This window comes from Callithrix jacchus, chromosome 7 (genome assembly GCF_049354715.1).
Source record: "Callithrix jacchus isolate 240 chromosome 7, calJac240_pri, whole genome shotgun sequence".
Taxonomy (NCBI): Eukaryota; Metazoa; Chordata; class Mammalia; order Primates; family Cebidae; genus Callithrix; species Callithrix jacchus.
In genome coordinates, this window is record NC_133508.1 from 90,095,131 (window position 1) to 90,121,783 (window position 26,653).

A 26,653-nucleotide genomic window follows, 5' to 3' on the forward strand; every position below is an offset into this window, starting at 1 on the left:
AGTTTGACAAATTGTGGGACTGTTTAACATCCCTTGAGGAAGCACTTTCCAATGATACCTTTTAGCAGGTTTTTGATTATTTATAGAAGGAATAGTGAATGCAAATTGCTCAGTCCTTTTCTGCCAAAGGAATTGTAAAGAAACAGTCCTTTGGGCCGGGTGCGGTGGCTTATGCCTGTAATCCCAGCACTTTGGGAGGCCAAGGCAGGTGGATCACGAGGTCAAGAGATCGAGGCCAACATGGTGAAACCCGGTCTCAACTAAAAATACAAAAATTAACCAGGTGTGTTAGGGGAGGCCTGTAGTCCCAGCTACTTGGGAAGCTGAGGCAGAAGAATCACTTGAACCTGGGAGGCAGAGGTTGCAGTGAACCAAGATTGTGCCACTGCACTCCAGCCTGTCGACAGAGTGAGACTCTGTCTCAAAAAAAAAAAAAAAAAAAAAAAGAAACAGCCCTTCAAATCAATAACAATTAGTTGCCAATTTTTTGAAATCATAGTGGATGAAGGTAGTCTAGGTTGCAGGGCTCCCATAGGTTTTATAGCTGCATTAATTGCTCTAAGATCTGTTACCATTCTCCATTTTCCAGATTTCCTTTTATTACAAAAACAGGAGAGTTTCAAGGTGAAAGTATGGGAGCTCTATGTCGCTTTTCTAATTGCTCAGCAACTAAGTTTTCTAAAGCCTCCAGTCTTTCCTTTGTAAGCGGCCATTGTTCTATCCAAATTGGTTTATTATTTAACCATTTTAAAGGTATCGGTCCTGGAGGCTTAACAGTGGCTGCCATTAAAAAAGATATCCTAGACCATGTTGAGAGTTTTGTTCCTTTACTTTTAAAGGTTCCTTTGGACTCTGCAAGTTTTTTCCTGGTACCATCCCAGGCACATAGCTCATGTCCTGCATCATTTGTTGACTTTGAGAGCTACACGATTGTTTAGGTATTAAAACTTTGGCTCCCCACTTCTGTAATAAGTCTCTTCCCCACAATTTAATAGGAATCTGAGTCACAATAGGCTGAATAGTTCTAGGCTGTCCTTCAGGCCCTTCACATGGCAAGATAAGACTGCTTTGAGAGATCTCTGAGGCCTGCCCCACTCCTACCACATTAAACTGAGCATTTTGTACAGGCCAAGAAGAGGGCCAGTGCTGGGGAGAAATAATTGAAACATCTGTGCCAGTATCAAATAAACCTTTAAATTTTTTTCCTTGGATAGTAACTTTACATGTTGGGCATTTATCTGTAATTTGATTTACTCAGTATGTAGCTTTGCCCTGTTTATTTGTACTTCCAAATCATCCAATTCTTTTACTATCACTATGACCTAATTTTATACAAGGTAAGTTTAAGAGTTGTGCTATGCATTCTCTAGGCTCAGCACTCCAAGGAATGGAAGATGACATTACAATTTGTATTTCCCCTGTAAAATCACTATCAATAACTCCGGTTTGAACTCTCCTTTAGCATTCAGACTAGATCTTCCTAAAAGCAAACGAAGTCCCAGAAGGTAATGGCCCACAGACTCCTGTTGGTATTTTTTTGTGGAGGTTCCCTAGGTAAAATACTTATTTTTTGAGTGCTGCACAGATCTACTGCTGCACTTCCAGCGGTGGCAGGGAACAAGCATGGTACAGGGATGAGAGAGTAGCTTGAACAAGATAAACCCTGGTTGGAATCAGGGCCAGGGGAAGGCCCCTTCTCCCATTTCCTGAAATTGGATTCCCTTCTTTGTCAAATGTAGAATGGCATTACTTAGCCCAATGTTTTCCTTTTTTATATTTTGGGCAAATGCCTGATTCAGCATTTTTTGTTTTTACCCTTGGCTGAGGTCCTGCTCTTAAATTTTGTCTGCAATCCTTTTTTGTATGTGCCCTTTTTCTGCAATTAAAACAAGCTCTGGGAAATGCAGCAGCCCCCTTGTTTACCTGTAATTCTGCCATAGCTTGTGCTCATAAAGTAGCCTTATGCTGATTTCCTCCAATGTCATGACAAACCTTAATATAATCAACTAAACGAACCTTTCCTTTAAGTGGCCGTATAGCAGCCTGACATTCTGCATTAGCATTATCGAATGCTAGCAGACGCAACACTATGTCCTGAGCTTTAGTGTCTGCAATTGCCTTTCTTACTACCTCTTGTAATCTGGCTATGAAATCTGCATACGGCTCTTTTGGCCTCTGCTTAACAGCTCCAAAAGATGGAAATCTTTCACCTCCCAAAGAAATTTTGTCCGAAGCTGGTAGGCACACTTTTCTTATTTGTTCTATGTCCTGATCTTCCATGGTTGCTTGATGGTTTAATTGAGCCTAGGCACCAATTCCTGTGAGCTGTTCTACAGTAATATTAATTAGAGGTTGGGTGCTAGCATTTATTTGAGCTTGAATATTAGTCTCATCTGCCCACCATGTTTTAAATTGTAAAAACTGGAATGGGGATAGGCAAGCTCTAGTCAATGCGTCCCAATCAATAGGAATTAGCCTATGGGAAGTGACTATGTTCTTTAATAGTCCCGTTACAAACAGGGATCCTGGGCCATATTGGCTAATTGCTTGTTTAAATTCCTTTAGGAGTTTCAATGGAAAAGGCTCAAATGTTACCTGAAACTGTCCTTGTTGACTTGAGAGGTGTGTTATAACAGGAAACTGCCCTGCCTCTAAATCTCCGTCCTTATGAGCCTGCTGAATTCCAGCCTGAATAGACCCAATTACTGCTGTTGTGGAAGGCTTAATACACAGCCACCGAAGTGGCAAGTTTCGCTTTTAAAACAACTTATGGGCCGGGCGCGGTGGCTCAAGCCTATAATCCCAGCACTTTGGGAGGCCGAGGCAGGTGGATCACGAAGTCAAGAGATCAAGACCATCCTGGTCAACATGGTGAAACCCCGACTCTATTAAAAATACAAAAAAATTAGCTGGGCATGGTGGCGCGTGCCTGTAATCCCAGCTACTCAGGAGGCTGAGGCAGAAGAATTGCCTGAACCCAGGAGGCAGATGTTAAAGTGAGCCGAGATGGCGCCATTGCACTCCAGCCTGGGTAACAAGAGTGAAACTCCATCTCAAAAAAAAAAACAAAAACAAAAACAAAAAACCAACTTCTAAGTCTTCCAACTGGGGAATATGAGGTGGATCTGGCCATTCTTTAGTAGAATAATGAGGAGGAGCGGACAGATAGGCTCTTTCCTCTTCCTCACCTAATTTTTCACTCTTCTGATCTGAACTGTCTTTCATTTCCTCCTTCCAATTTTACATTCCCTTTCTCCCTCTGAATCTTCCTCCTTCTCATCGTTTGAAATGGTTCTAGGGCGGAATGCACCATTGCCCAAACTGACCATATTGGAATGGGAATATCCTCAGCTCCTTCTTTGTATGCCCTTTTTAGAATAGAACCCACTTTCCCCCATACTTCTATAGGTCCATAGTTCCCTGCTCAGGGAACCAAGGACAGTATTTCTCTGCAGCATCAAAAAGCTGTGTCAATTGGCTGGTACTAACTTTAACACCCCCTCTTCTAAGTAAATGCTGAAGCAAACTGAGATAAGCTTCTCCTTTACTTGAACCTTGTCCCATTGTTACCCTGATGCTTCCAAACTCCACCTAACTTAACTGGAAGATTTTTTGAAGAGTTCTCAGGTGTCCTTCAGCATAGATTAGCTTCTCCTTTTCTCTGTTGCTCAGGTGACCCTTTGTCCTGGGTTTGAGCCCTATGGATGGGCGCCACTTGCCAAGATCAGCTTGGTCGTAGAGACCCCAACCTAGGTGGCACTGAAGGAATAAGAGTCAGACACAGAGAGAGTACAAAGGTGGGCTCAGGGGCCTGACAGTATTCCCAGCTAAGAGCCAAGAGCAGACTCTGACCCACATATTTATTCTTTACATTCCAGTGATAAGTTTAATAAGCCAATGCTGTGTGTTCTTTCATAGATTAAAGGTAAACTAACCAGGCAGCTAGTGTATTTTCACTATACGTTAAAGATAAACTAGAAAGCATTCTTTATGAGGGAACAATGGAGGCAGAGTCACATATCCTGTGTTTAAAGAACTAGTTCATCTGGTGTGAGACATATTTATATTATTTACTATCTTAGAATGCCCTGAGCAGTTTTCAGCTTGGAGACTGGCTCAGTTTTCCTTGCTGTCACTCTCCGTAAACAATGTAATCCCTCACACACGCCTGGACTTGTTATCAGCACCTATCTATGATTTTTTATTTCCTTGAGATATCAAGATATCAAGAGATTCTAGAAAGGAAACATACTGGGTTAAAGGGATGCAGAATACATTTATTATAAAGCAGATCCCTGACTTTACTGATTTTGTTGAAGACTCCTGGAGAGTAGTCTCGACCTTCAGATATTCCCATCACACTGCTCCAGCGTGTCTACCTTGGGTGGTCATGTTATTTGGAAAAGGAAGTCACGTGTGTGTTTAACGTGGATCATGTTTTCCTGGAATGCCCTGGCATGCAGGGTCTTTTAAACTTTTTGAAGTTTAAAATCTTTATATGAAAAATAAATCATGGCCTTTAATTACTGGCAGTAATTAAAGATTTATATCTGACAGAAATATTGCTTTATCATACAGCCTTGGCCAGATGGAATTGTTTTCTGTTAACTGATCATTTCTTTACTTCCCTACCTCTGCATTATGTAAAGAAAGTGCACATATATTCTTTGTATTTAGGCTTTGTTGCAGAGTAAATGATGGTTAGTGTTAAAACTGTTTCTAAGATATGTACTGTCTTGCACATGTTGTATGCTAGGCAAAGGTATAATATTGAAAAAACCCATAATGTAGTATTATGTTGTATTGCAGCACCATAATTCTCCATATTAAAATTTTTGTTTTTCTATTCAGGTGACTCTACCTGTGGGCAGAGGGCTATCTATCACAGTTTGGGAATGACTGGAATTCCTATAATCAATGTTAACAATAACTGTTCTACTGGTTCTACTGCTTTGTTTGTGGCCCGCCAGCTGATTCAGGGTGGTAAGGAGTGCTTGTCTAGGGTACTTTAATAAGTGTGGAATGATTGCCCCATTTTAATCATTTAATCACATGATCATCAGAGGAATTGTTTTATAATGTATTGATTTTTAAAAAGGCTTTATCAGGCTGGATGTGGTGGGCCTTACGCCTGTAACCCCAGCACTTTGGGAGGCCGAGGCAGGTGGATTATTTGAGCTCTTGAGCTCAAGACCAGCCTGGGCAATGTAACAAAACCCTGTCTCTACAAAAAATACAAAAATTAGCCAAGTGTGGTGGCGTGCACCTGTAGTTCCAGCTACCTAAGAGGCTGAGGTGTGAGGATGGCTTGAACCTGGGAGACAGAGATTGCAGGGAGCCAAGATGGCACCACTGCACTCCAGCTTGGGCGATAGAGCCAAACCTTGTCTCAACCCCCACGCCCCTTCAAAAGGCTTTATTAGCCAGGCATGGTGGCTCACACCAATAATCCCAACACTTCGGGGGGACAAGGCAAGAACATCACTTGAGCCCACGAGTTCAAGACCAGCCTGAGCAATATAGTTAGACTTTGTGTCTACACAAAATTAAAAAAATTAGCCAGGTGTGGTGGCACATGTCCCAGCTACTTGGGAGGCTGAGGCTGGAGGATCTATGAATGTACCATTGCACGCTAGCCTGGGCAACATAGCGACAATCTGTCTCTAAAAAAACACAATTAATTAATTAAAGTAAAATAAAATTAAAAAGGCATTGTGAGGTATAATTTATAGATCATGAAACTCACCCTTTTAAAGTGTACCATTCACTGTTTTTTAAAATATTCACAGAATTATATACCTATCACCACTATGTAATATTAGAACTTTTTTTTTTGAGAGGAAGTCTTGCCTAGACTGGAGTATAGTAGTGTGATCCAGGCTCACTGAAACCTCCACCTCCCAGGTTCAAGTGATTCTACTGTCTCAGCCTCCTGAGTAGTTGTGATTACAGGTACCTACAACCATGCCTGGCTAATTTTTTTTGTTTTTTAATAGAGACAGGTTTCACCATGTTAGCCAGGCTGGTCTCAAATTCCTGACCTCAAGTGATCTGCCCGCCTTGGCCTCCCAAAATGCTGGGGTTACAGGTGTGAGCCACTACACCTGGTCATATTAGAACATTTTTATCACCACAAAAAGAAACCCTGTACCCATTAGCAGTCATTCTCCATTTTCTTCCCCGCTCAGTCCTTAGAAACCTAATTTACTTTTTCTCTTTGTGGGTTTTTTTGTATTCTGAATATTTATGTAAATGGAATCATACAATACATGGCCTTTTGTGGTTTATTTCACTTAACACAATTTTTTCAAAGTTTATTCATGTTGTAACATATATCAGTACTTCATTCCTTTTCATGGCCAAGTAATATTCCATTGTATGGATATATCATATTAAAAATAGATGGACTATTTTTTAAATGTACAAGAAAAATAAAAAATAAATAAAATAAATAGAAATGAGGTCTTGCTCTGTTGCCCAGGTTGGTCTTAAACGAATGGCTTTAAGTGATCTTCCTGCTTTGGCCCCTCAAAGTGAAAGTGCTAGGATGGCTATATGACATTTCTTCTACCTGTTTATCAGTTGATGGACATTGTTGTTTGCATTTTTTTTTTGTTTCCATCAGTTGATAGGTTGTTTCTATTTTTTGGCTATTATGAATAATGCTGCGATAGTGGGCATGGTGGCTGACACCCGTAATCCTAGCTTCTTGTGAGGGTGAGGCAAGAGGATCGCTTGAGCCCAGGAGATTGAGGCTGCAGTTTGCTATGATTGTGTCATTACACTCCAGACTGAGCAACAGAGCAAGACACCATCTTTTAAAAATGGGGGTAGAAAAGATAATGCCATTGTAAACATTGTGTACACTTTTTTTTGGCCGCATGTGTTCAGTTTTTTTGTATATAATTCATATCCTATGTTTCCATATATGCTAGGGATTTTTTAATTAGGTCCTCTCTGTTTCACTGATTTGATTGTTGATGACTATTTCAGTACCCAGTGTTTTAATTTTTTTTTTTTTTTGAGATGGTGTCTTGCTCTGTTGCCAGACTGGAGTGCAGACCTTGGTTCACTGCAACCTCCCCCTCCCAGGTTCAAGCCATTCCCCTGCCTCAGCCTCCTGAGTAGCTGGGATTACAGGAGCCTGCCACCACGCCTGGCAAATTTTTTATATTTTAGTAGAGATGGGGTTTCACTATGTTGGCCAGGATTGTCTTGATCTCCTGACCTCATGATCTGCCCGCTACAGCTTCCCAAAGTGCTGGGATTACAGGCATGAGCCACTGTGCCCAGCCCCAGCGTTTTAATTGCTGGAACTTTATATTGTTTGATAATGCTAGTGGTTCCTGTTTCTGTTACATTATATTTCTTTTAATTTTTAAAGAAAAACGTGGCCATTCTGTTTTTTTTTTTTTAAATCCAGCTCCTGCAGGAATGTTTGGCTCCTCAGTTGAACTTTAATATCATTTTTAGGTGCCCCCTCTCTCCAAAAATAATTCTTTTGAGATATTCTTTGGGTTTGTTTTTTAATTTTTAATTTCAAATTTTAAATTTTTTCTAAATGTGATTCTAAATTAGCTTTTTATATTCATTACTGAAACATATTTCTACATTAATACATAAAATACATTAATTTTATTAACATATTGAGACTCAAGGGAAGAATTAAGCACCTAATTGATTTTTCCTCTTTTCTTTTTTTAGAGACAGGGCCTTACTCTGTCATCCAGGCTATAGTACAGTAGCATGATTTCAGCTCCTGCAACCAGTGCCTCTCTGCCTCAGGTGCTCCTCCCACCTCAACCTCCTAAATATTAATAGCTGGGATCATAGGCATGCACCACCACACCTGACTAATTTTTGTATATTTTGTAGAGATGGGGTGTTACCATGTTGCCCAGACTGGTCTCAAACTCCTGGGCTTGAGCAATCCTCCCGCCTTGGCCTCCCAAAGTGTTGGCATTACAGGTGTGACTCACTCCACCTGGCCTTATTTTTCCTCTTATCTAGAAAAATAGAAGTATTTTCTCTGTTATTAAAAACTTTGGCTAGGTGGTGTCTTATGTCTCTAATCTTAGCATTTTGGGAGGCTGAGATGGGTGGATCACCTGAGCCCAGGAATTTGAGGCCAGCCTGGGCAACATGGTGAGACCTCCATCTCTACAAAAAAAAAAGGGGGGGGAGCGGCAAGAAAACTGGTCATGGTGCCACAGGCCTGTGGTCCCAGCTACATGCAAGGCTGAGGCAAGATGATTGCTTGAGCCCAGGAGGTCTATGATTGCACTACTACATGATTGCACTACTGCACTTCAGCTTGTGTGACAGAATGAGATGCTGTCTCAAAAAAAAAAAAAAAAGAAAATCCAAAAAAACCCTTGTAGTACCCAGCACAGTGGCTCGCACCTGTAATCCTAACACTTTGGGAGATGGGGGTGGACAGATCACTTGAGCCCAGGATTGATTCCAAGACCAGCTTGAGCAGCATGGCAAAACTGTCTCTACAAAAAATATAAAAATCAGCTGAATGGAGTGGCACATTCCTGTAGTCTCAGTTAATTGAGAGCTGAATCGCTTGAGCCTGGGAGGTGGAAGCTGCAGTGAGCTGTGATCCTGCCACTATACTCCAGCCTTGGTGACAGACTAAAACTTTGTATGAACAAAAAAGCAAACAAACAACAACAACAAAAAACCTTTGTGGGATTATAGTATGTATTTGCATTTTATGTAAATTGGCTTATTTATTTAGATACGGAACTCTGGGCTCAAGTGACTTCCTGCCTCAGCCTCCCCAGTCACTAGGACTGCAGGTGTGTACTACCACACTCAGCTAATTTTTCAAACATTTTAGTTTTTAAAATTTTTGTAGAGACAAAGTCTTACTATGTTGCTCTGGCTGGTCTTGACCTCCTGGTCTTAAGCAGTCCATCTGCTTTGATCTCCCAGACTGATGGGATTATAGGTGTGAGCCACTGTGCACTCATTTGATGTACTTATTTAAATAGAAGTATTTAATGGTATTTTGAAGGTGTTTGGAAATTTGAATTTTCCAAAATAATTACATTTTCCTTTAAGGTGTGGCAGAATGTGTCTTGGCTCTTGGATTTGAGAAGATGGAGAAGGGAGGCCTTGGAACAAAAGTGAGTGTTATTTTGGCATAATTACTAAATGAGCTAATATCACCCAAAAGTTGAAAGGTGATACTTATATGTATGCATAGATCTTGGTATTTTAGAATAGTAAAGAGTCTTAGAGATAATTTTGCTCAAACTGTTTATTTTACCAGTGATGAAATTGATGTTCAAAGATATGAGATTGTTGAATTTGAAGTTGACTTATCTATTTAATTTGAAATGAAATTGATGTTCAAAGATATGAGATTGTTGAATTTGAAGTTGACTTATCTATTTAATTTGAAAGCCATTCATACATTTTTTTGATAAATGAATTACATTCAATAAAGAATTTCATTCAACAAATTGAAGAGAGTTAATAAAATGTGGGACTTCTAATTCTTGTAATGGCAAGCCAAGTTTTTTGAGCCAGTTCTCTCACTGATGACAATTAAATATTTGGATAGAATATGAAAAAAGAAATCCTAAAGGTATTGAAGAGCTAGCAAGAGAGAAGAACTGCAGGTGAATGCTGGAGAATTAACATCGGCATTTGCAACTACTTTTGCCTTGAAGGTCTTTGCTGATCAGGCAGCTGTGAACCACAATTTTGACGACCCCCGCCCCCCACCAAAATGAAAGGGGAAGTAGTCAAAGCTCAGGCCTTCCTAAGATCAGAGTTTAATATGCACATTAAATTTGTACTATGTAAGGGTAAACTCTTTGGATAGGACAAACCTGCAGTAAAATTCCCTGCTTCTATGAGATGATAGGGAGAGTTACCATGGCATCCAGTAAAACAGGGGAGAAAAAAAGAGAAAGAATAAAAACTCAGTAAAACCTTTCATTGAGTTAATAAATCACAGACTAGCCTTCGTGGGATTGCTGCCAACATTCTCATCATCTGGGTGATCCAGGAAACCTCAAATCATGAATTGAATCTAAATTGGTTTCAGAATGGTAGTAACCTAGACAAATTTTCTTCTGGAGAAAAGCACCCTCCTTCCAGGCTTTGAGAACCCTTCAAATAAAATTTCAAGGACACACAGTTAAAGACAACCAAGTATTAAAGAAACAAGGCACCACAATTGAGAACCGAAAGAAAGAAAAAACAGTAAAAAGTAATCTCTGAAGACCACCAAAACTAGATTTATTGGTTGCAGATTTAACCATGTTTGTTATGTTTAGAGAAATAAAATACAGCTTGGAAACCTCTTTAGGATATAAGAAACTACAAAAAAGAACATTATTGGCATGAAAAAAAATCTAAATGGAATTTATAGAAAAGAAAAATGAAATAAATAAAATTTAAAATTCACTCATGCCTGTAATCCCAGCACTTTGGGAGGCTGAGATGGGCAGATCACTTGAGGCCACAAGTTCGAGACTAGCCTGGCCAACATGGCAAAACCTGTCTCTACTAAAAATATGAAAATTAGCTGGGTGTGGTGGTGTTTGCCTGTAATCCCAGATACTCAGGAGGCTGAGGCAGGAGAATCGCTTGAGCTTGGAAGGTGGAGGTTGCAGTGAACCAAGATCGCGCCATTGGCCTCCAGCTTGGGCAACAGAAAAACAAAGAAAATGAGTTGAAGATAATTTTTTACTGTTATCTAAGATTATACTATTACGTAATTCATGTGATTGACCTGATCCCATTTTCTCTGTTGAAACATTAAGGACCTCTACCCCAAATTAACTTAAATACATGTGATAATATTTTTTAGAAACCACAAAAGAGGCACTTAATAGGCATTCAAATCAATGAGTTGTTTCCCTTTTTAGAGAATGCCTTTAAAAATGGTAGAAGTTAGGTTGGATCTTAAAGATAATTTAGGAGTGGGTAAAGGGAAATGAGCTCTTCCTAGATGTCAGGGAAAGCATCATGAGCCTAGTCATGGGTGTTTGAATAAATTTGATATATTTTTTAAAAACTGTCTGGATTAGCATGGCAACTGGAGAAAACTGAGAAATAAGGTTGGTTAAGTGAATATATAATGTTTATGACACATGAAAAATACGTTTTTTTTCAGCAGTGAATGGTAGGTACCTTGATAACTTTTATTTGAAAATTATTAAAAATTATAAAATAGTAAAATTCATCCATAATCCCATAATATAATTAAAAAGAAATGTATATAAGTTAAAAGTCTTTCCTTCTGCCTAATCTTCTCCCTCATAGGTAACCAATGTTAATAATTAAGTATCTATATTTCCTGCATTTTTCCCAAATTAATACAGAAATATGTAACTAAGCATTCATATGCATATACATACATACATGTTAAAAAATTTTAGTAAGTTTACTGCCTGGGGTACCCCGCTTGCTGATACCTCCAGGTACAAAACAATTCAATTGTTTTTTTTTTCAAAATGAAACCTCAGCTAGCTCTGCCAAACAAAACAAAACAAAACATCTTTGTAAAGATATAGAGAAGGTTAATGATATTTTACATGTTTTTCAATTAACAGTTAAACATCTTTCCTGGTTAGAACATATTGATATGCAGTGAACCACGATTGTGCCACTACACCCCAACCTGGGCAACAGAGGAAAATTTAATTTTAACCAACTCCAGCTTTTCAATTCTTTCTTTTATGAATTGTGCCTTTGGTGGTGTATCTAAAAAGTCAATGCCAGACCCAAGGTCATCTAGGTTTTCTGCCACACGCGTTTTACATTTAGGTTCATGATCTATTCTGAGTTAATTTTTGTGAAGGGTGTAGGGTCTGTGTCTAGATTCATTATTTTCATGTGGATGTCTAGTTGTTCCAGCACCAGTTGTTGAAAAGATTATCTTTATTATATTGCCTTTGCTTCTTTGTCTAAGATCAGTTGACTATATTTATGTGGGTCTATTTCTAAACTCTTTATTCTGTTCCATTGATTTATTTGTCTGGATTTTTTTGCCAATACCATACTGTCTTAATTACTGTAGTTTTAAGTAAGGCTTGAAATTGAGTAGTGTCAGTCCTTCTGTTGAATTTTTTTTCACAAGCTTTTTTTTTTTGAGACAGAGTGTTTGTTACCCATACTGGAGTGCAGTGGCACGATGATCTCCACTCACTGCAACCTCTGCCTCCCTGGTTCAAGCAATTCTGTCTCAGCCTCTAAAGTAACTGGGATTACAGGCGCCCACTACCATGCCCAGCTAATTTTTGTAGTTTTAGTAGAGACGGGGTTTTCATCATGTTGACCAGGCTGGTCTCAAACTCCTGACCTCAGGTGATCCACTTGCCTGGGCTTCCCAAAGTGCTGGGATTACAGGCGTGAGCCACTGCACCCTGCCATGATGTTGGTAATTTTTATGTTCTCTCTTTTTCCATGGTCATCTTTTGTCAGAGTGATCATGGAAAAAGAAAGTTTACAATAAAAGGAACAGCTTTGTTTTCATTGATTTTCTTTTTTTTTTTTTGAGATGGAGTTTCGCTCTTGTTACCCAGGCTGGAGTGCAATGGCGCGATCTTGGCTCACTGCAACCTCCATCTCCTGGCTTCAAGCAATTCTCTTGCCTCAGCCTCCCAAGTAGCTGGGACTACAGGCGCGTGCCACCACGCCCAGCTAATTTTTGTATTTTTAGTAGAGACATGGTTTCACCTTGTTGACCAGGATGGTCTTGATCTCTTGACCTCATGATCCACCCGCCTCGGCCTCCCAAAGTGCTGGGAATACAGGCGTGAGCCACAGCGCCTGGCCTTTTCATTGATTTTTCTATATATTCCTTTTTTTTTTTTTGAGACAGTCTCGCTCTGTCGTTAGGCACCGGGCTGGAGTGCAGTGGCGCCATCTCAGCTCACTGCAACCTCCGCCTCCTGGGTTCAAGCAATTCTCCTGCCTCAGCCTCCTGTGTGCTGGGATTATGGATGTGGGCCACCATGCCCAGCTAATTTTTGTATTTTTTAGTAGAGACGGGGTTTCACCCTGTTGGCCAGGCTGGTGTCAATCTCTTGACCTTGTGATCTACCTGCGTCGGCCTCCCGAAGTGCTGGGATTACAGGCTGAGCCACAGTGCTCAGCATTATTTTCTTTTGAGACAGAGTCTCATTCTGTCACCCAGGCTGGAGTGCAATGGCATGATCTCAGCTAACTGCAACCTCCGCCTCCTGGGTTCAAGCAATTATCCTGCCTCAGCCTCCTGAGCAGCTGGGATTACAGGTGCCTGCCACCATGCCCGGCTAATTTTTGTATTTTTTGTAGAGACAGGGTTTCACCATGTTGGCCAGGCTGTTCATGAACTCCTGACCTTGTGATCCACCCACCTCTGCCTCCCAAAGTGCTGGGAGTCCTAACTGGTAGCATTTGCCAACTTTTGTGGTATAAATGCTCCTGCCATGACCATTTTGAAGCTACTAACATGGATGTCACTGAAACCAAACATGAGAGAAGATGTGCATAATCAGATATGGCAGGAGTATAAACCTAGTAGGTATCAGTTCCAGCTAACCACTAGTTTAAACTCCCAAAGTGATGTTTCATTTCTTCTCCTTACTTTGGGTTTATTTTTTATTTTAAATTAGCCATGCTCAGCTAATTTTTATATTTTTTGCAGAGATGAAGTCTTGCTATGTTGCCCAGGCTGGGTCTCAAAGTCCTATGCTCAAGTGAGCCTTCCACATGGGCCTTCCAAAGTGTTGGGATTACAGACATGAGCCACCATGCCTGGACGCAATACGTGTGTGTGTGTGTGTGTGTGTGTGTGTCTGTGTGTGTGTGTGTGTGTGTGTATTTTTTTTCTTCCCTCAAAACAGTCTTACTCTGTCACCCAGGCTGGAGTGCAGTGGTGTGATCTTCACTCACTGCAATCTCTACCTCCCAGGTTCAGGTGGTTCTCTGACCTCAGCCTCCTGAATAGCTGGAACAGTAGGTGCACACCAATACACCCAGCTAATTTTTTCTTTTTATTATTATTATTATTATTTTGAGACGAAGTTTCGCTGTTGTTACCCAGACTGGAGTGCAATGGCACGATCTTGGCTCATGGCAACCTCCGCCTCCTGGGTTCAAGCAATTGCAATTCTCCTGCCTCAGCCTCCCGAGTAGCTGGGACTACAGGCACGTGCCACCATGCCCAGCTAATTTTTATATTTTTAGTAGAGACAGGGTTTCACCTTGTTGACCAGGTTGGTCTTGATCTCTTGACCTCGTGATCCACCCACCTTGGCCTCCCAAAGTGCTGGGATTATAGGCGTGAGCCACCGCACCCGGCCTTTTTTATTTTTAATATAGATGGGGTTCACCATGTTGGCCATGTGGTCTTGAACTCCTGAGCTCAAGTGATCCACCCACCTCGGCCTCCCAAAGTTCTGGGATTACATGTGTGGGCCACTGTGTTTGACTCATATTTTTTTATTTGAGACTTTTTTTTTTGCTCAGGATATGGTTTATTTTGAAAAATATAGTGTGTACACTTGAAAAGGATATGCACTCTGTTTTTATTGGGTGAAGTGTTCTATAAATGCTACTTATGTCAAATTGGCTGATAAGTTGGTTAAGTCTTTTATGACCTTACTGATTTAATAACTGACAGAACAAGTAGTCAAGAGGGAAGTATTGCAATCTCTACTATATCTGTAGATTTGTCTATTTCCTTCAGTTCTATCAGTTTCTGTTTCATGTTTGCTGAAGCTCTGATATTAGATATATTAACATTTAGGATTGTTTTATCTTCTTGATAAGTTGACCCCTTCATCATTGTGAAATAATCCTGTTTATTCCTTATAATTAGTTATTTGATCTTACATCTACTTTGATAGTAACATAGCCAATCCAGCCTTCTTTTGAGTAGAATTAGAATAGTATGTATTTTTCCATCCCTTTACCTATTTTTGTCTATATACTTGAATTGGGTTTTTGTAGACAGCATTGTCGAGTCTTGCTTTTTAACAATATGATAGTCTTTGCCTTTTAATTGGACTTTTTGTATCTTTTCTATTTAATGTGCTGATTGATATGGTTGAGTTTAAACCTGTGGTTAGCTGGAACTGATACCTACTAGTTTGTACCATCCTGCCATATCTGATTATGCACATCTTCTCTCATGTTTGGTTTCAGTGACATCCATGTTAGTAGCTTCAAACTGGCCATGGCAGATTATTTATCTTATAGGCATATCAATTATACCTCTGCTGTTTTGTTTTGCTTTTAGTGGTGGTTTTATGTTTTATAGTTACAGCTTTATCCACAGACCACTTTTAAGTAATATGTCTGTTCACTGTAATATTATGAGAACTCTAGGACATGTTTTTTATTGTTTGCCTCCTCCTAGAAATGTATTGTAGCCAAGTGCACTGGCTAATACTTGTAATCCTAGCACTTTGGGAGGCAGAGGCACGAGGATTGCTTGAGGCCAGAAATTCAAGACTACCCTGGGCAACATGGCAAAACTCTGCCTATACAAAAAAATTAGCTGGGCATGGTGGTGCATGCCTGTAGTCCCAGCTACTTGGGAATCTGAGATAGGAGGATTGCTTGAGCCTGGGAGGGTGAGGCTACAGTGAGCTGAGATTGTGCCGCTGTACTCCAGCCTGGGCAACAGAGCAAGACTCTGTCTAAAAAAAAAAGTAGTACATTGTACTTTTGTATATTACAAACCCCATACTAGTTACTAATTTTGTTCTAATAGTCAATTATTTTTTAAAGATATTTTTTAAGTAAGAAAAATATTTCTCCCCACCCTGGAGGTGGGGGTTGTGGTGAGCCGAGATTGTGCCATTGTACTCCAACCTGGGCAACAAGAGTGATACTCTGTCTCAAAGGTAAAAAAAAGAATTTCTTTTAACATTTCTCATAGTGTGGTCTATATGTGGTAATTTAAAAAAACTTTTGTTTGACTAAATCTTTACCTATTTTTTGAAAGATATATTTTCTGAGTATAGAATTCTAGTTTAGCTTAATAACAACAACAACAAAACCTTAATACTTGAAAGATACTGGTTCACTATCTGTTGGGTTTCACTTTCTAATGTTAAGCCTGCTGTGTGTGTGTGTGTGTGTGTGTGTGTGTGTGTGTGTATGTATGCATTCATTCATTTGACAGAGTCTCACTCTGTTGCCCAAGCTGGAGTGCAATGGCATGATCTTGGCTCACTGCAACCTCTGCCTCCTGGGTTCAAGCAATTCTGCCTGCCTCAGACTTCTGAGTAGCTGAGATTATAGGCTCCTGCCACCACACCTGGCTAATTTTTGTATTTTTTAAGTAGTGACAGGGTTTTGCCCTGTTGGCCAGGCTGGTCTTGAACTCCTGACCACAGGTAATCTGCCTACCTTGGCCTCCCAAAGTGCTGGGATTACGGGCATGAGCCACTGTGCTGGCCTACTTATTTATTTTTTGAGTCTTGCTTTGTTGCCTAGGCTAGAGTGCAGTGGTGTGATCTTGGCTCACGGTAACCTCTGCCTCCCAGGTTCAAGAGATTCTCCTGCCTCAGGCTCCTGAGTAGTTGAGACTATAGGCATGCACCACCATGCCCGGCTAATTTTTCTATTTTGTTTGTTTGTTTTTTTGAGACAGAGTTTCACTCTGTCACCGAGGCTGGAGTGCAATGGTGCAGTCTAGGTTCACTGCAACCTCTGCCTCCCAGGTTCAAGCCTCCTCTCTCAGCCTCCTAGGTAGCTGGGATCACAGGTACCTGCCACCACGGCTGGCTAATTTTTGTATTTTTAGTAGAGACAGGGTTTTGCCACGTTGGCCAAGCTATTCTTGAACCCCTTACCTCAGGTGATCAGCCCACCTTGGCCTCCCAAAGTGCCGGGATTACAGGAGTGAACCGCCACGCCAACCTAATTTTTGTATTTTTAATAGAGACTGGGTTTCACCATGTTGTCCAGCACTGCCTCGAACTCCTGACCTCAAATGATCTGCCTGTCTCAGCCTCCCAAAGTGCTGGGATTACGGGTGGGGCGTGAGCCACTGTGCCTGGCCATTAGTTTTTAATACTTAAAAAAATTTTATTTTAATTTAAAAGGAAATAGAGATAGGGTCTCACTATGTTGCCCAGATTGATCTCAAAGTCCTGGATTCAAATGATCCCTCCCACCTTGGCCTCTCAAAGTGCTAGGATTTTAGGTGTGAGATACCGTGCCTGGTTTGCTGTCATTATTATTTATTTTTGTTCCTCTGTACTTAATGTCTCTCTTTTTGGGGAATATTACTTTTTGAGATTTTTCTCTTTATGGCTGGTTTTCCGCAATTGTATTATGATGTGCTTTTATATAGCCTTTTCCTGTTTTTTGTACTTGGTGTTGAGGTTCTTGGATATGTGCATTATTGTTTTCATCAGATGTGGAAAAATTTCCGCCATAATTTCTTTTTTTTTTTCCCAACCTTTTGAGTTGGCAACATTATTTCCTATTTTTTTGTTTGGTTGTTTTTTCTTTTTCCTTTGACGCAGGGTCTTGCTCTGTTGCCAAGCTGGAGTGCAGTGGTGCCATCAATGATTCCCTGCACCCTTGACCTCCCAGGCTCAAGTGATCTTTCTGCCTCAGCCTCCACAAATAGCTGGGACTACAGATACATGCCACCATGCCTGGCTAATTTTTTTTTGTTTTTTATAGAGATGGGGTTTTGCCATGTTGCCCAGCCTGGTCTCAAACTCCTGGGTTCAAGCAATCCACCTGCCTTGGCCTCCCAAAGTGCTGGGATTAGAGGCATGAGCCACTGCACCTGGGCCTTTATATTAAAAAAAAAATCTTTTATCAGGAAAAAGAATTTCCTCAATAGTCAGCCATCCAAACACATAAATACATATTATTTTAAGATTTCTATTTTCAGAGATACAAGACCCTTTTACTAACTGAGTTGTCTTTACTTTTTGGATTGTCAGGTTATTAATCATATCTAACTAAAATTTTCTATTTTCTTCCTTTAAGCCTATTTTTTTCATTCTTTTTTTTTCTTATTTCTTTTTTTTGAGACAGAGTCTTGTTCTGTCACCCAGGCTGGAGTTCAGGGGCACGATCTTGGCTCACTGCAACCTCGGCCTCTCAGGTTAAAGCGATTCTCCTGCATCAGCTTCCTGAGTAGCTGGGATTACAGGTGTGTGCCACTATGCCTGGCTAATTTTTGTATTTTTAGTAGAGACGGGGTTTCACCATGTTTGTCAGGCTAGTCTCGAACTCCTGACCTCATGATCCACCTGCCTTGGCCTCCCAAAGTGCTAGGATTACAGATGTGAGCCACTGCACCTGGCTTTTTTTCATTCTTTCTTTTTTTTTTGAGTTGGAGTTTTGCTTTTGTTGCCCAGGCAGGAGTGCAATGGTGCCATCTTGGCTCACTGCAACCCCTACCTCCTGGGGTTCACGTGATTCTCCTGCCTCAGCCTCTCGAGTAGCTGGGATTACAGGCATGCACCATCACGCCTGGCTAATTTTGTATTTTTAGTAGAGATGGGGTTTCTCCATATTGGTCGGGCTGGTCTTGAACTCCTGACCTCAGGTAATTCACCCGCCTTGGCTTCCCAAAGTGCTGGGATTACAGGTGTGAGCCACCACGCCTGGCCTATTTTTTTCTTAATCAAGGAGAATGATGGAACAGTATTCCATTTAGAACTCCTTTGTGGACCAAAAAATATCTTTGTTTATTCATTTAAAAATTTATAAAATGTTTACTATTTGGCGGGTCATGTGCCAGCATTCAGTATACATACAAAGATGTATGAAAAAGAGTTCCTGTCCTCAGGGAGCTTATAGTCTAGTAGGCAAACTGACAGGAAACACCTTTTCCTTTGTGGAATATTTGCAGTGGAACGGTGATCTCCTCTAAAACTACGGAAACAGAGATGGTTATGCTGAGTATCTCTTTATCTTTGTTCTAATTAGCTTCTTTTCTCAAACACCCAGTTATGCTCTTGCCTTATATCTTTGTATTTGCTTTTCCATTTGCCTAAAATGTTTCTTCCCCAAGGTTATCCAAATGACTTACTTCCCATTCCTTCTCATTCCTGCTTAACTGTCTCCTTATCAATGAGCCTCCTTGACTTGTTTTCATTTTGTTTTATTTTTTTGAGATGGAGTTTCGCTCTTATTTCCCAGGCTGGAGTGCCATGGTGCGATCTTGGCTCACTGCAACCTTTGCCTCTCAGGTTCAAGGCATTCTTCTGCCTCAACCTCCGAAGTAGCTGGGATTACATGCATGTGCCACCACACCCGGCTAATTTTGTGTTTTTAGTAGAGACGAGGTTTCTCCATGTTAGTCAGGCTGGTCTCGAACTCCTGATATCAGGTGTTTCACCTGCCTCAGCCTCCCAAAGTGCTGGGATTACAGGCGTGAGCCACTGTGCCTGGCTCTATTGTTTATAAAATAGCACTTTCCGCCTTCAGACTTTATCTTCTTATTCAGATTTATTCTTTTCTGTAGTATTATAATTTATATTTTATATTTATTTTCTTTTTTATATTAATCATTTAATAATCTTTTCTTATTAGTCATCACTGAGTCATAAATATGTTATTACTGTCCTCGTCACCTTTTACTTTCCTCCCCCCCTCAATGTCAACAGCAGACGAGCAGAGTCTTTATATTATTAGTTCACTCTTTTCTCTCATGTCTTGAATAGTTACTGGTACATATTGGATGCCCAATAACTATTTCTTGAAAGAGTTAATACCTCCTTGCTTACTTGATTATTTTTTCTTCTTCCCATGTTTCCCTGTGGAGCACGTCCTAACTGATTTATTCACATTGACCATTTTTGGTGTACTGTGTGTTTAGAATAAATAAATGTCTTGATAGCACTCTAGTAGTTTTGAAAAAGACACTTACCGTTGTCAACTACTTATGAAATTTTGTCCCCCCTCTTTTAGTTTTTAGATAGGACCAGTCCCTTGGATAAACATCTTGACCTCCTGATCAATAAGTATGGATTGTCTGCTCACCCAGTTGCTCCTCAGATGTTTGGGCTTGCTGGAAAAGAACATATCGAAAAATATGGTATGTTAGAGTTTAAAAACTTTGAGGCTTCTTACTAGTTATATACATGAGATGAGAAACCACAGTTTTTTATTAAGGAATTATGAAGGATGCCAAGATATATAAGATGTACAATGTTTTTTGAATTAAATTGAAGCAATAGTTCTTGTAGAACTTAGTCATCGAGAAAGTATTTACATAGAGACTATTGTATGGGAAGTACCTAAAGTATTCCATAGCAGGAAGTTAAAATAGGAAAAGTAATACAAATCTTGTCTCCTTGAATCATGGATTATAATTGTTTTTTCCAGGTGAGGGTTTTGCTCTGTTATGCAGGTTGGAGTGCTGTTGCATGATCATAGCTCTCTATAGCCTTGAATTCAAGGGCATCCAATATGTACCAGTAACTAACTCAAGCGATTCTCCTCCCTTGGACTACAGGTGTATGCCACCATGCTCAGTTAATTTTTTTTTTTTTGTAGAGATGGGGTCTTACTATATTGGCCAGGCTGGTCTCTAACTTCTAGCTTCAAGTGATTCTCCTGTCTTGGCCTCCCAAAGTGCTGGGATTACAGATGTGAGCCACTGCACTTCTGATCATTCCCTTCTTGAAACATTCTCTTCTCTTGGCCTCTGTGACACCTCATTCTCCTCGGTTAGTTTTGTTTTGTTTTTTTAACCTCTTTGGTTATTTCTTCTCCATTTTTTTTCAACTGAATAACTCATGTAAAATATTTTTCATTTCTCTTTATATTCCAGACATTATTCTAGGCAGGGATTGTAGTAGTGTGTAAATTAGTGATTGCTGCATATAAACTACCACATTTTTGTGAGTGTTTTTTTTTTCTTCCAGGAATGGGTATTGAATTCTGTAGCTTTTCCAGCATCTATGGAGATAATTGCATTATATTCCCCACTTAGATCTATGGCTAGACTATTTTATTAATGAATTCCTAACTGTAAACCAATTTTGCGTATCTGGAATAAATACCACTTGATCATGATGTATTACTGTTTTTAATGTGGAATTATATTCTGTTGCTATTATTTAGTAGTTTCAAATCATTGTGCATAGGTGATATATATATTATTATTATCAAGTTTGAGTGTTAATTTTACACTTGCTTCATAAAAAGAAATAGGGGCCAGGCACGGTGGCTCATCTGTAATCCCAGCACATTCAAGAGGCCGAGGCAGGCCGATCACCTGAGGTCAGTAGTTTGAGACCAGCCTGGTCAACATGAAGAAACCCTGTTTCTACTAATATACAAAAAATTAGCTAGGCATGGTGGCAGGCGCCTGTAATCCCAGCTACTTAGGAGGCTGAGGCAGGAGAATTGCTTGAACCCGGGAGATGGAGGTTGCAATGAGCTGAGATGGTGCCATTGTGCTCCAGCCTGGACAACAGACTCCTTCTCAACTAAATAAATAAATACATAAATAAACTTTTTTTTTTAATTGAGAAGGAGTCTGTTGCCCAGGCTGGAGGTTTGAAACCCAACCTCCAGCCTGGGCAACAGACTCCTTCTCAATTAAACCTTTGTAGGTTTAACCTTTAAACCTTTGTGTGTTTCTACAAAACCTACAAAGCAGTTGGTTTCAATATTCCAGAAATAATTTCTGGAATATTGAAACCAACTGCTTTGTAGGTTTGGTAGATTTCCTTGTGAAATCATCTGGGCCTGATTCTTTTTTTTGGCTTGGTAGTTGCTCGGTATTCTTTTTTTTTTTTAATGTTTAAATATTCTCTTTCCAATGGGGCCAATTTGGCAGTCTGTAGTTCTCCAGGAAATTATCTATGTCCTTTAGATTTTCAAATCAATTTGTATAGAAGTCTGAAAAGTAGTCTTTTAACAATGTAAATTTTTGCTTATATTTCAATGATATTCTCCTCTTGTCAGTTTTTGTTTGTGTGCATTTATGGTTTCTCTCTTTTCCCTTGATGAAATTGGCTAGTAGTTTGTCTTTTTTGTTAAATTTTTCAAAATAACAGCATTATGTCTATTCTTTCTATTCTTTACCCTCATTCATTTCTTCATCTTCCTGGTACTTTCTTTTGGTTTACTTTGTTCTTATTTTTAGTTTTTTGACTTAGACAATTTAATATTCTATTATTGTTAATAATAGCTTTATTGAGATATAATACATGTACCATATAATTTACTCTTTTAAAGTGTATAATTCAGTGATTTTTTGGCATATTCCTAGAGTTGCATGATTAATTTCAGAACATTTCATTAACCAAAAAGGAAACCCTGTACCCATTAGCAGTCCATTACCTCCTCTTGTAGTTGCTGGCAGCCACTCATCTCCTTTGTTTTTCTTTGGATATGCCTATTCTGGTCATTTTATATAAATGTTCAGTTGACCCTTGAACAATAGAGGGGTTAGTTGTACTAACCTCCTGCACAGTCAGAAATTCATGTATAACTTTTGATTCCCCCCCAAACTTAACTAATAGCCTGCTCTTGACCAGAAGCCTTACTGATAACATAAACAGTTGATTTACACATATTTTTATATTACATATATTATACACTATATTCTTATAATAAAGTAAGCTAGAGAAAAGAAAATATTATTAAAAGCATAAGGAAGAGAAAATATACTTACTATTCATTAAGTGGAAAGTGATCATCTTAAAGAGCTTCATCCTTGTTGCTCTTCTTCGTCATTTTCTTTTTTCTTTTTTTCTTTTCTTCTTTTCTTTCTTTCTTTCTATATATATATATATATATATAATTGCACTTCAGGTTCTGGGGTACATATGAAGAACATGCAGGATTGTTGCATAGGTACATATATGGTAATGTGGTTTGCCGCCTTCATCCCCATCACCTATATCTGGCATTTCTCCCCATGTTATCCCTCCCCAACTCCCAATCCCCTGCTGTCCCCTCCCCAGTCCCCGGCCACAGATCCCAGTTTGTGATGCTCCCCTCCCTGTGTCCATGTGTATTCATTGTTCAACACCCGCCTATGAGTGAGAGCATGCGGTATTTGATTTTCTGTTCTTGTGTCAGTTTGCTGAGAATGATGGTTTCCAGGTTCATCAATGTCCCTACAAAGGACACAAACTCATCGTTTTTGATGGCTACATAATATTCCATGGTGTATGTGTGCCACATTTTCCCTGTTCAGTCTATTATTGATGGGCATTTGGATTGGTTCCAGGTCTTTGCTACTGTAAACTGTGCTGCAATGAACATTCATGTGCATGTGTCCTTATAGTAGAACGATTTATAATCCTTTGGATATCTACCCAGTAATGGGATTGCTGGGTCAAATGGAATTTCTTTTTTTTTTTTGAGACGGAGTTTCGCTCTACCCAGGCTGGAGTGCAATGGCGCGATCTCGGCTCACCGCAACCTCCGCCTCCTGGGTTCAGGCAATTCTCCTTCCTCAGCCTCCTGAGTAGCTGGGATTGCAGACATGCGCCACCATGCCCAGCTAATTTTTTGTATTTTTAGTAGAGACGGGGTTTCACCATGTTGACCAGGATGGTCTCGATCTCTTGACCTCATGATTCACTCGCCTCGGCCTCCCAAAGTGCTGGGATTACAGGCATGAGCCACCGCGCCCGGCTGGAATTTCTATTTCTAAGGCCTTGAGGAATTGCCACACTGTCTTCCATAATGGTTGAACTAATTTACACTCCCACCAGCAGTGTAAAAATGTTCCTATTTCTCCACATCCTCTCCAGCATCTGTTGTCTCCAGATTTTTTAATGATCGCCATTCTAACTGGTGTGAGATGGTATCTCAATGTGGTTTTGATTTGCATTTCTCTAATGACCAGTGATGAGCATTTTTTCATATGTTTGTTGGCCTCATTGATGTCTTTTGAAAAGTGTCTGTTCATATCCTTTGCCCACTTTTGAATGGGTTTGTTTGTTTTTTTCTTGTAAATCTGTTTTAGTTCTTTGTAGATTCTGGATATAAGTCCTTTATGGGTAGATTGCAAACATTTTTTTCCCATTCTGTTGGTTGCTGGTTCACTCTAATGATTGTTTCTTTTGCTGTGCAGAATCTCTGGAGTTTAATTAGATCCCATTTGTCTATTTTGGCTTTTGTTGCCAATGCTTTTGGTGTTTTAGTCATGAAGTCCCTGCCTATGCCTTTGTCCTGAATGGTTTTGCCTAGGTTTTCTTCTAGGATTTTTATGGTGTTAGGTCTTATGTTTAAGTCTTTAATCCATCTAGAGTTAATTTTAGCATAAGATGTAAGGAAGGGGTCCAGTTTCTGCTTTCTGCACATGGCTAGCCAGTTTTCCCAACACCGTTTATTAAACAGGGAATCCTTTCCCCATTGCTTTTGTGAGGTTTGTCAAAAATCAGATGGTTGTAGATGCGTGGTGTTGCCTCCAAAGCCTCTGTTCTGTTCCATTGGTCTATATTCTCTGTTTTGGTACCAGTACCATGCTGTTTTGATTACTGTAGGCTTGTAGTATAGTTTGAAATCAAGTAGCATGATGCCTCCAGCTTTGTTCTTTTTGCTTAGAATTGACTTGGCTATGTGGGCTCTCTTTTGGTTCCATATGAAGTTTAAGGTGGTTTTTTCCAGTTCTGTGAAGAAGGTCATTGGTAGCTTGATGGGGATAGCATTGAATCTATAAATTACTTTGGGCAGTATAGCCATTTTCATGATATTGATTCTTTCTAATGAGCATGGAATGCTTCTTCAGCTGTTTGTGTCCTCTCTTACTTCATTGAGCAGTGATTTGTAGTTCTCCTTGAAGAGGTCCTTTACATCCTTTGTTAGTTGTACTCCTAGGTATTTTATTCTCTTTGTAGCAATTGTGAATGGCAGTTCGTTCTTGATTTGGCTCTCTGTTAGTCTGTTATTGGTGTATGGGAATGCTTGTGATTTTTGCACATTGATTTTGTATTCTGAGAGTTTGCTGCAGTTGCTTATCAGTTTGAGGAGATTTTGGGCTGAGACAATGGGGTCTTCTAAATATACAATCATGTCGTCTGAAAATAGAGACAGTTTGACTTCCTCCTTTTCTAATTGAATACCCTTTATTTGTTTTTCTTGCTTGACTGCTCTGGCTAGAACTTCCAATACTATATTGAATAGGAGTGAGAGAGGGCATCCTTGTCTAGTGCCAGATTTCAAAGGGAATGCTTCCAGTTTTTGCCAATATTCAGTATGATATTGGCTGTGGGTTTGTCACAAATAGCTTTTATTATTTTGAGATACGTTCCATCAATACCTAGTTTATTGAGAGTTTTTAGCATAAAGGGCTGTTGAATTTTGTTGAAGGCATTCTCTGCATCTCTTGAGATAATCATGTGGTTTTTGTCTTTGGTTCTGTTTATGTGGTGAATTATATTTAGAGACTTGTGTATGTTGAGCCAGCCTTGCATCCCTGGGATGAAGCCTGCTTGATCATGATGGATAAGCTTTTTGATGTGCTGTTGCAATTGGTTTGCCAGTATTTTATTGAAGATTTTTGCATCTGTGTTCATCATGGATTTTGGCCTGAAGTTTTCTTTTCTTGTTGAGTCTCTGCCAGGTTTTGGTATCAGAATGACGTTGGTCTTATAAAATGATTTGGGAAGGATTCCCTCTTTTTGGATTGTTTGGAGTGGTTTCAGAAGAAGTGGTACCAACTCCTCTTTGTATGTCTGGTAGAATTTGCCTGTGAACCCATCTGGACCTGGGCTTTTTTTGGGTGGTAGGCTCTTAATTGCTGCCTCAACTTGAGCTGTTGTTATTGGTTTATTCAGGGTTTTGACTTCCTCCTGGTTTAGGCTTGGGAGGATGCAAGTGTCCAGGTATTTATCCATTTCTTCTAGGTTTACTGGTTTATTTGCCTAGGGTTGTTTGCAGTAATCTCTGATGGTGGCTTGTATTTCTGTGGAATCTGTGGTGATATCCCCTTTATCATTTTTTATTGGATCTATTTGATTATTCTCTCTTTTCTTTTTTATTAATCTGGCTAGTGGTCTGTCTATTTTGTTGATCTTTTCAAAAAACCAGCTCCTGGATTTATTGATTTTTTGAAGGGATTTTTTGTGTCTCTATCTCCTTCAGTCCTGCTCTGATCTTAGTTAGTTCTTGTCTTCTGCTAGATTTTGAGTTTTTTTTTATCTTGCTCCTCTAGCTCTTTCAATTTTGACAATAAGGTGTCTATTTTAGATCTTTCCTTGCTTCTCATATGGGCATTTATTGCTATAAATTTTCCTCTAGAGACTACTTTAAATATGTCCCGGAGATTCTGGCATGTTGTGTCTTTGTTCTCGTTGGTTTCGAAGAACATCTTTATTTCTGCCTTCATTTCATTGTTTATCCAGTCAACATTCAAGAGTCAGTTGTGGCCGGGTGTGGTGGCTCACTCCTATAATCCCAGCACTTTGGGAGGGTGAGGTGGGTGGATCATGAGGTCAAGAGATCAAGACCATCCTGGTCAACAAAGTGAAACAGTGTCTCTACTAAAAATACAAAAATTAGCTGGGCATGGTGGCACGCACCTGTAGTCCCAGCTACTCGGGAGGCTGAGGCAGGAGAATTGCTTGAACCCAGGAGGCGGAGGTTGCGGTGAGCCGAGATTGTGCCATTGCACTCCAGCCTGGGTAACAAGAGCGAAACTCATCTCAAAACAAAACAAAACAAAACCCAAAAAACAAGAGCCAGTTGT

General features: G+C 39.9%; 1 protein-coding gene across 11 annotated transcripts in view; it reads left to right on the forward strand.

The window, feature by feature from the left end:
* Positions 1–26,653, forward strand: part of SCP2 (sterol carrier protein 2) — a 136,999-nt gene that overhangs the window by 25,251 nt on the left and 85,095 nt on the right. For 6 of the 11 annotated variants that reach the window (XR_013520080.1, XR_013520081.1, XM_003733448.5 and 3 more), the window contains exons 4-6: positions 4,852–4,983; positions 9,073–9,137; positions 19,906–20,032. Coding sequence is in view for 6 of the 11 variants with exons in the window: in XM_003733448.5 (XP_003733496.2) it covers positions 4,852–4,983; positions 9,073–9,137; positions 19,906–20,032 (324 nt within the window). In the remaining 5 variants the exon portion in view is untranslated. Of the gene's footprint in view, positions 1–4,851; positions 4,984–9,072; positions 9,138–19,905; positions 20,033–20,493; positions 20,667–26,653 lie in introns of those variants that run through there. The other 5 variants (XM_009001241.4, XM_078331847.1, XM_078331852.1 and 2 more) reach the window with 2 other exon arrangements.